At 48.6% G+C, this 12,529-nt stretch overlaps 1 protein-coding gene across 1 annotated transcript; it reads left to right on the forward strand.

Moving 5' to 3' along the window:
* The first annotated feature begins 634 nt into the window (after positions 1–634).
* Positions 635–2,364, forward strand: LOC125530650. Its single transcript, XM_048695038.1, has 2 exons — positions 635–738; positions 841–2,364. Exons 1-2 carry the CDS (start codon positions 726–728, stop codon positions 2,259–2,261), a joined length of 1,434 nt encoding a protein of 477 aa, XP_048550995.1. The 5' UTR covers positions 635–725; the 3' UTR covers positions 2,262–2,364.
* Positions 2,365–12,529: the final 10,165 nt, after the last annotated feature.

Raw genomic sequence — 12,529 nt, forward strand, 5'->3', positions numbered from 1 at the left:
CGAGCGGTAACCCGCAAATGTGCCGGCTAGTACATCACAAAGTAGTTTAGTGATCCAAAAGCTCTTATATTTCTTTAAGGGTCAGTAATTTGAACATTATGATATCATAATTTAATTTTTGGACACTTTTAACATATTTAAGATGATGTTCTCTCATTTGCGAGGCCACCTGGCTATCTAAGTAGTTAAAAAACTCAATGAATACATGCACATGCATACACGCGGTCTACTGAACCTCAGTTGATTGGAATCTGATACTGAAAGCTCATACTAATCCAAACTGCTGGACGTAAGTCGCGGAAGTTAGCAAGATGGACGAGCTTAACCTCGCTGCCAAGCAGGAAAAGCTAGTACTCCTTCCTCGGCTGGCCGGTGCTGCATGTAGGCCTTGATGTTGGCAAGGAATCAAACGTGCACAACCAGCTTTCTCTTTTCAGAATGACTTGACTCGAACAGTCGAGGTGTTATGTCGGTTCCTTTTCGCAAAGTGTGTCAATTATCGCAACTTTGAGCAGCTTCCACATATACAGGTCGTGCCTGCGCGTGAATCTTGTGTTCTTATCCACAACAGATTCTATAGTACTAGGAGGAAGGGTTACATATACGGGCGCTGGGCTACCAACTCCGAAACAAAGCGTGAACTGAGCGTCCGCTGAGAGGGCAAGAGAACTCCAGGAGCGCCGGCAGAGTAAGGCTTTAGTGCTTTACCACTCGTGGTCAAGCAAATGGATCAGCAAGGTGCCAAGAGAACTTATCATCCCCCGTCTTTTTCTATTTTACTAATGTGCTAATTACATTCGAAATCATGCTGTGCTGCTAACTGATGTGCTTCGACTGTAGGCCAAACTTCTATCGATTCAGACGATTCCAAGATGGTTCAGCTGGCCAATGGTCTGAGAGGTGAATTAGACGCCCTACACTCACCACAGGCGCAGGTCGGCGACAAGCGCCCTCCTTGTCCCATCATCATCGCCAAGGTCCGCGACCAGACGCGTAACGTCGACAACGGCGAGTATGACCCCGACCACGTCGCCATCGGCCCGTACAACTACCCTCGACCCCAGAGCAAGAGCCCGCATCTCGCCATGGAGCACGACAAGCTGATGAGCCTGGACATGGTGATCACGGCAGCCAAGGCTCGGAGACCCGGCATGACGGTGGAGGTGGACGTCTACGTCAAGGAGCTCAGATGCCTCGAGGAATCTGTGAGGAACTGCTACGGCAACACGTTTCCTGACATGACGAGCGAGCAATTCGTCCGCATGCTCCTCCTAGACGGCTGCTACATACTCTCCCGCCTCGTCAACCTCCAACTCGGAGCACAAGCCATGGACGATGCGGCTGGGGCTGCAAATGCAGGCGTCCTGTCAGCGAGCAGGGCCGAGGCGCTGGCCGTGGTTCGGGATGTGTTCTACCTTGCAGAGAACCAGATACCTTTTTTTGTCCTTGCAAAGATTGGGGAGCTGACGGGTTTGGACGGTAACGATCGTGTGATTACACAGATTGCCAAGTATGCTCTCGATCTCATCAGGAGACAAAAGTACGCGGTGGCAGATCTGGTCACGGTGCCGACGGATCCAGGCAATCTTCTCCATCTTCTTCATATGCACTTGAAGCCTGTGGCACCTACGATCTCTTCTACTACAACGGCCAGCGGCGCCGACCCCGAGCCCGTGCGCAGGTGGCGCTCAGCGACAGAGTACTACTTCGCCGGGGTGATGTTCAAGCGTCGAGACATGAGCGAGACCGGACACACGCGGTGCATCCTCGACGTGAAGCTGAGCAGCGGCAGTGGCACGCTGGAGGTCCCCTGCTTGGACATCGACGCCGAGACATGGCGCCTGCTGCGCAACCTGATGGAGCTGGAGCAGCGGAACCGGGAGACGGTGGGGAGCCACGTCACAGCGTACTGTGTGTTCATGTCCCAGGTGGCCTGCACCACAAAGGATGTGGAGCTGTTGACGAAGAGAGGCGTCATCGTGCATGGCCAAGGCAACAATGATGAGGTGGCCAGATGCTTGGCCGACCTCTGCAAGGGTATTATGTTTGACCCTAACGACCCCCGATGCAACTATCTGAGGGAGACATGCTGCAAGCTGGAGAAGCGTTTCCTGAGCAACCCGCGGAGGTGGATGGCCTGGCTGAGGCGCAAGTACTTCAACAACACCTGGCTTGCCGTCGGGCTCCTAGCGGCTGCCATTGGACTAGTTTGCGCTATCGTCCAGGCTGTATACTCTGTTTTGAGTTACAAGAATGGATGAAACTAGATGGTATGGCGTGCTCCACCTAGATGCATTTGTCGAGTATTAGATGACTTTGTAGTTTGTACTGATTGCATTAATGCCCAAGAATAATCATGTGTTTGCTTCCATGTGCTCGTATGCAATGTTCTTTGCTCTTGTTATCATCATGAGGCCTATTTGACTCCCACTGCTTAACACCCATGACGGGGCAGCCATTGACATCCATTTTTTGAAAAAAGATATTCAATTAACAGGTTATGTAAAAAATATTCATGGTATGTCTTAAAAATATCCATCAAATATTAAAAATGACTATATTTCAAAAAGAATCGTCACCATATTTTTTCAAAAAGTATGTATATAATATATATTTGTTAACAGAAAATAGAAAAGAAAGAATAATAAAATAAGAAGAAGAATCCAGAAGAAAAACTCAAAGGGAAAAAATGAAAAATGAGGAAAACTAGAATAAATCAAAGCTTGGACCAGAAAAACAACAAAAATCAAAATTGAAGATAAAAAACAGGTCAAAAACGACGAATGCAATAGAAATGTTGAAATGAACCGGCCGAGAATATACTTTCATGTGCGTTTCGTCAACTACGTCAAATAGGATTTTCCAGACAAGAGACTCATATACCATGACAAATAAATAATGACTATATGTGAACCAACTTGTGGTTCGATGGTTAGGAGGAGAGTGGTATTCCCAGCCCATTAAGGTTCAGGTCCTAAACTTGACATTGGTGCTCGCATTATTACTTGTTTTATTTCAGGATTCTGGCAATGTTCGCTCAGTGGGATGAGACGGTCCTGTCGACTTTGAGGCGCCTATGATGAAAATCTCAAGATGTTATGCCGGCTCAGTCTCTTGGAGGTGCTCATAGGGGTAGATTGTCTGTGCATGCGTTCACAGGGATCCGTGTATGGTCATGTACATGAGCGACATCGATTGTACTATGGTAAAAAATAAATAAATAGATAAATAATTACTATATTGTGTCACCAGAATGGTACAGACCTTTTTTTAGGAAGAATATATGTGGATTAGGAACAGGCTGTCCGGTGGGTATTTCATTTTCTTATTTTCTTGTTCGTACCACCTCGGCTGTCCATGGGGAAAGGAGGCTTCAACCAGTATATAAAGTGCAGGTGCTGGGGACGCGAAGCATCTAAGATCGACCTCAAATAAGCTTGGATGAACAGTAAAACTAAAACAAAATGAAACAAGTTAAAAAATTCTGATTTTTTTATTGTAAAATTTGACAAAGGTTCTAAGTGCTTGTAAATTTTTATCATGAGATCACATTCGTGAAAGGCGTGACAAAAAACCAAAAGAGTGAATTACATATTTCACCCCTTAGATATGCATCTGTGACACTAATTACCCCCGTCGAGTGGAAATTCATCTAAAATACCCTTTTTAGAAACTTTGGACACTCGTTTTCTGATGCGTGTCCGTTAGGCAAGGTGTGAGGTGACGCCCGAGGTAAAAAATTATCTAGATGACGACGAGGAATGGAATAGATGAACAAAAGAAGTCTAGACATGATCATCAACGACGCCCTCCGATCTTTACACATGTTTTATGAATCATTGACGCAGCATGTTGATCCTTTCTAACATAAACAAGCAAAATGCAAAATTGTGGTAAAACCATCTTAAAATTCTTCAAAATCTGATGTTTCAAAAGAAGTCCACTAAGTGGGGTAATATGTGTTACAAATGTACAGCTACAGGGTAAAAAGTGAAATTAACTCAAAGTCGATGCATAGAAAATGTTGTTTTTGAAAACATTTTGAAGCATTGATTTTGTTATTTCTTTGCCACGCTTTCCACAAATATGGTCTGGTGATGAAATTTTGCAAACAATTACAATATTCGGCAAAGTTAAAAGAAAATAGTTTTCTTTTACTTTTTAAAATGTTTTTGATTTTACTGTTTATCCAACCTCATCTGAGCTCGAACTCACAAGGGTACTTTTGATTGCTGGCCACTTGTTTTGCTGTGAATAAACAACACATAAATTTATGGGTTGTAAAACCCTTTTACGCTTGGAGGGATCAAGACTAGCCCCACAGACCAATACTAGTCTTTTCTGTGCACTTTGTCCTCACTCGTGTGCACCCGGGACCAACTTCCTGGTCGGTCACCAATCCTAGAATTACTTCAAGCCAATCATGCTTAATGTTGGAGTTCTTTTCAAATGGGCTTCATATACACCCCCACTTGAACGAAATGACGTCCTCGTCGGCCCATAAAAAATGTTCTCTCTTGGCACATGTATTTGTGTTCAGTCCAGCACATGTGCCATGCCGTATGCTACAACAGGCCACACGCGCCATGTGCCACATGCCCGCGCACCTGACCCACACATGTCCATGTAACCACGAGGGCCAGCTCTGATACAAATTGTAACATCCTGTTACGTCTGGCGAGATCAAGACTGGCCTCACATACCAAGACTAGTCATTCTTGTATACTTTGTCCTCACTCGTGCGCACCCGGGACCAACTTCCCGGTTGTTCACCCATCCTAGAATTACTCCAAGACAAGCACGCTTAACTTTGGAGTTCTTTTCGAATGGGCTTTCGAAAAAGAAGAAATTCCTTATTGATATGACTACTCTATCACTCCTAAGTCAGATTCTCACATGGGCCACAATGGGGTTCGGTCCCAATATTTTGGTTAAAGTACATGCTAATTCTATATATAACTGAAAATATTTTGTTCGGTCGGTGTGAGGTCTAGTCGACCAAATTTGACCTAGTTGCCATTTTGAGATCAGAGAGCTGCGTCGGTGGGCCAGTAACACAACCTCAAGGCCCACCTGTCAGCCACTACAAATCTCAGATGCCCTGAGTGTTGGCCTAGACCCCCACGCATAAATTTGAAGGAGATATCAATATGTACATCATATGCTATTCGTATAGACTTGGATAAACTAGTATAGGGTGTGGTGACAGGTTGACTGGACGGCCGTTTAAGGGTCATAATCCAATACCGGATTTTTATTGTTTTTACTTTCACATTTTGCTAGCAACAGTAAATGTTCCAAAATAAAAATATTCTGTATTATGGCGTGTTATATGTATTCATATTTGGATGGATGGTCTAATACAAGGAGCGTAATGTGTGTGGTATATTAGTAGCACACAGTACCCTATGATGGTCGCATTCAAAGTGCCGCACCGAAAAGACCCATGTTTAATGTTGTGGGCATCGACCAGACACGATTTTCTACAAAAGCTCCTCTCCAATGTGAGGCACATCATGCATGCTCCTCCTTTATCTTTCAGTAGATGACCCATTTCGTCAATTGGCATAGAGACCAAGTGCAGCCTGCAAGTTACGCAAACTATATGAAACCTAAAACATAAGTCAAGTGGATAATTTGAAAAGACCAACTAACCAACTAAAACTCGAAATTTCAATGAACTATTTGAAATATAAAATAAAAGTTATGTCAACTGTTTGAAGAGACCAACTGCAGCCATCGGCGCAAAGACCAATCATAGCATAGCAGAGAAGCGACTAATACAAGCGAAAATTTAGGTGAACTATTTGTTGGATGTTTGTATTTGTTTGCTCGTTGGAGTAGAACCCAAACCTGATGGCTACTATAACCATGTGTATAGGCTGCTCCGTAATCAATATTCGTTAACTACATTCTAGAATTACGCTCATGAAAAAATGCATCTGATCACGAGAAGATACACTTAACTACTGATTATGCATGCACCCGGCTAGCCAGTTGGGCTAGCACAGCTCCGTTTGTGGGCTGGAATGGGATAAGATTCAAAAAGAAAAAGGAGTGAGGATTGCACGTCTGAGAATCGTCCAATGTTTTTTAATTATAATTTTCACCAACATATGAATAATAGATTTGCGAGTTTCCCTCAATTTTTTTTATAATTTCCACCTATTTCAATATAGAAAGATAAATATTAAGATGTATGTAAGTACACAATAGATTGCCGAAGAATAAAACTTACATTTTTTTAGTAATTTAGTTGCACATTTGTTTAGTATGAAATTACCATACGAAAAGCTAGATGCATACAAAGGATTAACTTCATGCTATATATAAAAACTACTACAAGCTAGACATACACACAAAATATAAGTTTTTAACTAGAAATTTATACAATTTTAAAAGTATGAAAAAATGTCCCATAAAACAATTTCAGAAAATATCCCTCAGGTCTCATGCGGGTGTCATGACATGATGGTGGGATGTTTATTTCCAGCACACAAGTTGGGGAGAGTTTACGTCAAATGGGTCCCCAAGACTACGTCAAGCTCTACTTCATCAAGTACATCTACAACCTCAAGGATTGCCATCAATATGATATGGATCCCGAAGAAGAAGAACTAGAGAGTTCTTGAGGGTGACTCTACCAACATACTTCACTCATATTCATTTGGCAAGAATAAGAGCAATCAACTTCCACATCTTGTACTAGTTCAAGGAGTCACAAACCCTCTTGTTGGTAAGACAAGAGACAAGGTAACCCTTTATAAGTGTTCTTCTTCCACGTGCTATTGGACTCGAGAAGAGGAGTGGTACACATGCCTTACTCCTCCGCCGTCAGCCTTGAGCACAGGCGTCGTGTTTCATGTACGAGCTGAGCTCTGACCTATTCCATGTGTGTGCTTAATTTTTGCCATATATTGAAGGCATCAACAACCCTAGCCGTCATCCAGATTAGATCACATCAGCTCCACGTGATCATGCACACCATCATTCTACTTCTGGCGACCGCATCATGTCCGCCACTTACATGGCTGTACGGGAGAGCAGGCCTCTCGAACCCCCGCCCTCCTGCATCGGGAGAAGGGTGATTAGGTTTAGTGCAGCGTCTCCGCAATGACTGCTAGCCGTTGTTCGTCTTTGTCCACTGCTTGGACTATGTCCTCATCCTTCTCGACATCACTATAAGCCAACAAACCGAAACCAAGAAGAAGGTTGCTGAGGAGACTGCCACCGCCGCTGCCGCGTCTATGACTTGGCCGATTGAAGGGTACGTATAATCTGTTTATCCTGCTCCTGTTTATTTCTGTGTTGGCCATATTAGATGTTTGCGTAAATTTTTCTACTTTATGTCTAGTATGTGCTTATACAGTATAAAATATCAGTGTGAGCTTAATTCTGTCAATGTCATGTTCATGATTTATTTCTGGACTAGATTAATAAAAAAATTATAAATTTTCCAACACATACCGAGTCCGAATAATTTTGATATACTCGGATTTTGCGTTCTTGCACTTGGACTTGCTCAATTGGTTATATATATAAAGCGGTGCAAAAGCATGTTTTAAGAATAATCTTGATTAGACTTTGTTGAAAAAGGAGAATCCTGTGGCCTATGCGTCATAAAGATGCACACAAACATGTAAATTCTTTTGAAAAGGAGGATTACCCCCGGCCTTTGCATCTGAGAGATGCATGCAACCATTTTATTAATTATTCACAAAGACCTTACAAAGTAATACATCGATATGTCTGAATCCGCCGTATTGGTCTGCCGCTACTCCTATCCAATTGATGAAGGGGTGTAGTAAGTCTAAGCCGAATACCCAAATCTCTCATCTAAGCCTAACATCTAAAGCCGGGGGACCAACCAAACCACATACCGGGTGTGGGGCACATACCGGCCCGACGCACTCTGGGTCGTAGCCACCATGTTCCACCGATCTCTTCAAAGCAAGCACTGACGCACCGACCTTGTGAGGCCTGCCGTCGACGCCGCCACAGCGCCAAACAATGCCACCACCCTACACTCATCCACCTAGACATATCCATCGTCGAGATCCGGCTACACCATGCCGCCAATACTCGCCGTCTTCACGCGGTAAATCACACGCCACTCCACCTTAGAACCTCCGCACCACTGCCACCGCCCCTTGCCACCCGGAGTCCACTGCCAGAACAGCCCCCTCTCGAACACCCAAGCCTCCCCAGACGCGCCTTCATGAAGGGTACGGCACGCAAGGCGTCGCCGCCGCCCAATCACGCGGATTTTGGACTTTCGTCCTGGAGGAGGGGTCAGGGGTGGATAGAATGGACATCGGCTTCTCCTCCAAGGAGGATAATGACGCTTAAAGACGTTGCCGGGCTAAACCAGCCGACCAAAGTTTTCTTAAAAGTCCCAATCCTACACCACCAACCTCCGTTTGCTCGGGATCCTGCAATCGAGCCGTCAACCAGAGCCTACTGAGAAGAGAGTGCCATGGGGCTCAACCCTCGAGATACGAAGGTCACGCTGCTCCACGGTTGCCACCCAGTGGCACCTCATCATCCGCGTGGCTGAAGGCGCCGACAACGCCGTAAGCCGCGGAAACGACGTCACCCTTTGACCGTTTTCGATCTGGACAAAGCCAATAGCAGGGCCGATCTGGATGAATCCACCGACCCCGGCTAGGCCCGCCACCGTGCAGAACCCAGGCCACAGGATGCCGCCGCCTGACGAGGTCCGATCGCCGAGACGCACCACCATTCGCCCACCCCACAGACTGGGTCGCCGCCGGCCTCGACCAAATGCTGCCGCCCACAGATCACGGGATGCCGAGAGAGAGATCCCCCCGCCACCGTCAGCCGCGCGGGCTTCGCCCGACGGCTTCCTCCGGCGGCCTAGGCTCTGCGCTTTGGTTGCGGGTGTTAGTAGTAATTTTGACATGCATAGATTGTTAGTTGCATGCATACAGGAGCGTGGATCACAGTCAGTTAGCCGGGGCCATATTTAGTTGGTTGGCTGGCTTGATGTGTCCAGGTTGTTGGCTAGCTTTGTGCATGGAGTTGTGAGTGGGCTCTGTCAATAGAGGATAACTACCACCATGGAGTCGTGGCTGGGAGTTCAGGCTAGTCTGTGCGTGCGTGGAGTTAGTGGCCGATGTGTTGGCCGGATTGTGTGTGTGCATCTGGGTATAAAAGGCCCTCCGCTGTATTGCTCGTGTGTGGGTGTGGGTTCAAGTTCGTGCTCGAGGAAGAAGCCGTTCGTGCGGCAGGCGTATGTGCGCCGGGAAAAAACACCACCGTGTCCTGTGTCTCCTCTTTCTTCTACCTTCGTTCATGTGAGAGTACATAGAGAGCGAGAGGGAGCTGGGCACCGGCGCAAAGAGCAAGCTAGGGTTCGGCGCCAACAATTGGTATCAGAGCCAATTCGTCTTGGTGTGATTCGCCGTGCTGAAGGCATGCGGGCGATGGCGGCGTTTACCGGCGGTTGCGCGATGGAGCTCCGGGCCATGTGTCGGGCTATGGAGGTGCACGACCCTGCGGCTGCCATGGCGGACGCGGAGGCGGCGCGTGGTGAGTTGACGGCGGGCATGGCGGCCGCGGTGGTGCTGCGCGGTGGTGCCAAGGTTGCGGACGTGCGGCATGGCGTGGCAGCATGGAGGTGCTGCGCGGCGGCGGATGCCGCAGCGGCCCGATGCGACGCCATGAAGCGGCGTCCGGGAAGGCTCGCGTTTGAGCGCGACGACATCAAGGGCGTTTGTCACAGAGGGACGTCAGGCGTGTGTCACCGGTGGAGAAGGAGCTCGGCGTATGTCGCCGGAGACGTGACAGAGCATGGTGGGACCAGCGTTAGTGCGCCGGGTCAGGTCCGTGGCGGTGCGACCGGCGTCGTTTCGCCAGGTCGGGTCCATGGGCTGGGTTACAGTCGTGGTGACGACGACGACGGGAGCTGCGACAACTCTGGTGACGGCAAGTCAAGATTAGGAGGGAAAATGTTAGTAGTAATCTTGATATGCATAGATTGTTAGCCGCATGCATACAGGAGCGTCGATCACGGTCAGTTAGCCGGGTCCATATTCAGTTGGTTGGCTGGCTTGATGTGTCCAGCTTGTTGGCTAGCTTTGCACATGGAGTTGTGAGTGGGCTCGGTCAATAGAGGATAACTACCACCATGGAGTAGTGGCCGGGAGTTCAGGCTAGTCTGTGCGTGCGTGGAGTTAGTGGCCGGTGTGTTGGCCGGATGGTTTGTGTGCATCTGGGTATAAAAGGCCCTCCGCTGTATTACTCGTGTGTGGGTGTGGGTTGGAGTTCGTGCTCAAGGAAGAAGTCGTTTGTGCGGTAGGTGTATGTGCGCCGGAAAAAACACCACAGTGTCCTGTGTCTCCTCTTTCTTCTACCTTCGTTCGTGCGAGAGTATAGAGAGAGTGAGAGGGAGCTGGGCACCGGCGCAAAGAGCAAGCTAGGGCTCGGAGCCAACAATTGGTATCAGAGCCAATTCGTCTTGGCGTGATTCGCCGTGCCGGAGGCATGCGGGCGATGGCGGCGTTTACTGGTGGTTGCGCGATGGAGCTCCGGACCATGTGTCGGGCAATGGATGTGCACGACCCTGCGGCTACCATGGCGGACGCGGAGGCTGCGCGCGGTGAGTTGACGGCGGGCGTGGCAGCCACAGAGGTGTTGCGCGGTGGTGCCAAGGCTGCGGACGGGCGGCACGGCGTGGCGGAATGGAGGTGCTGCGCGGCGGCGGAGTCCGCAGTGGCCCGGTGCGACGCCATGAAGCGGCGTCCGGAAAGGCTCGCGTTTGAGCGCGACGGCATTGACGGCGTTTGTCGCCGAGGGACGTCAGACGTGTGACACCGGCGGAGAAGGAGATCGGCGTATGTTGCCGGAGACGTGACGGAGCACGGTGGGACTGGCGTCTGTGTGCCAGGTCAGGTCCGTGGCGGTGCGACCGGCGTCGTTGCGCCAGGTCGGGTCCACGGGCTGGGTTACGGTCGTGGCGACGACGACGACAGGAGCTGCGACAACTCCGACGACGGCAAGTCAAGATTAGGAGGGAAAATGTTAGTAGTAATCTTGACCTGCATAGATTGTTAGCCGCATGCATACAGGAGCGTGGATCACGGTCAGTTAGCCGAGGCCATATTCAGTTGGTTGGCTGGCTTGATGTGTCCAGGTTGTTCGCTAGCTTTGTGCATGGAGTTGTGAGTGGGCTCGGTCAATAGAGGATAACCACCACCATGGAGTAGTAGCCGAGAGTTCAGGCTAGTCTGTGCGTGCGTGGAGTTAGTGGCCAGTGTGTTGGCCGCATGGTGTGTGTGCATGTGGGTATAAAAGGCCCTCCGCTGTATTACTCGTATGTGGGTGTGGGTTTGAGTTCGTGCTCGAGAAAGAAGTCGTTCGTGCGGCAGACCTATGTGCGCCGGAAAATACACCATCGTGTCATGTGTCTCCTCTTTTTTCTACCTTCGTTCGTGCGAGAGTATAGAGAAAGCGAGAAGGAGCTAGGCACCGGCACAAATAGCAAGCTAGGGCTTGGCGCCAACAGCGAGAGGAGGAACCCTTGAGTCGCCCTGGTCAGGAGCGACCGAGGGCACCTTACATACATATAATCTTGATTCTTACTCGCTCCGTTCCAAATTACTCGTTGTTGATTTAGTACAACTTATTCATGTGGTACTACGAGCTGTTGTCCATGTCGGTTTAGTAAGACAGTCCGAGTACGACATTGTCTCCAGGAGCCAAGTCTGGTTTACTATTCTATTGATATGTTCGTGTCGGGTTTATATCCGAGTTGGTTTTGATCCTTGATAGCCGTGTGTTTATATATACACGTGAAGCTGTGCGAGGTCGTGAGACTTGTACCGTGAGAGTTCAAAGAAATAGTGAAAAAAAGAGGGCGTGATACGTTCCCTGGCTAAAGATTTTCCAAGGGGTGTGTCGTTGATACTTTTTATGTGATAGATCGATCTTCAATCTAGGGCTAAATCCAGTATTAGGCGTCTTATCTGACTATCTATGACCAGGAAGATTCAGAGCATGACGCCTCGGCCGATTCGATTGGAGTCAATCGAGGTTATAAACCCGCCGATTCCTAAACGACGCCGTCGAATGGCAACGGAATCAGCCTCCGAAAGTGGTGGCTTCATTCCGGATGATATACTCTACTTCGAGATCCTCACACTGCTTCCCGTGAAGTGCCTTGTGCGCTTCAAAACCGTGTGCAAGTCATCACTACCAGAATAACTGCTTGCGCCGACGGCCTCATCTATGCCGATGGCCCCCGTCGGCATAGATGGACCTATACCGACGGCCCAGGACAGGCCGTAGGCGTAGAAAAGCCGTCGGCATACATCCATCTATGCTGACGGGGCCATCGGCATAGACGAGTCCGTTGGGATCGCTTGAGATACGCCTACGGGACCCGTCGGCATAGGCGCGGCCGTCGGCATAGCCCGGGCCCACCTACCTGGTCAGCGCTGACCGTTTGACGGCGTTGAAACTACGTCGACGGGAGGTAACGGCGGCCGTCGGCATATCTATGGCAGAG

The sequence above is a fragment of the Triticum urartu genome, unplaced genomic scaffold (assembly GCF_003073215.2).
Source record: "Triticum urartu cultivar G1812 unplaced genomic scaffold, Tu2.1 TuUngrouped_contig_6464, whole genome shotgun sequence".
NCBI classification, from domain to species: Eukaryota; Viridiplantae; Streptophyta; class Magnoliopsida; order Poales; family Poaceae; genus Triticum; species Triticum urartu.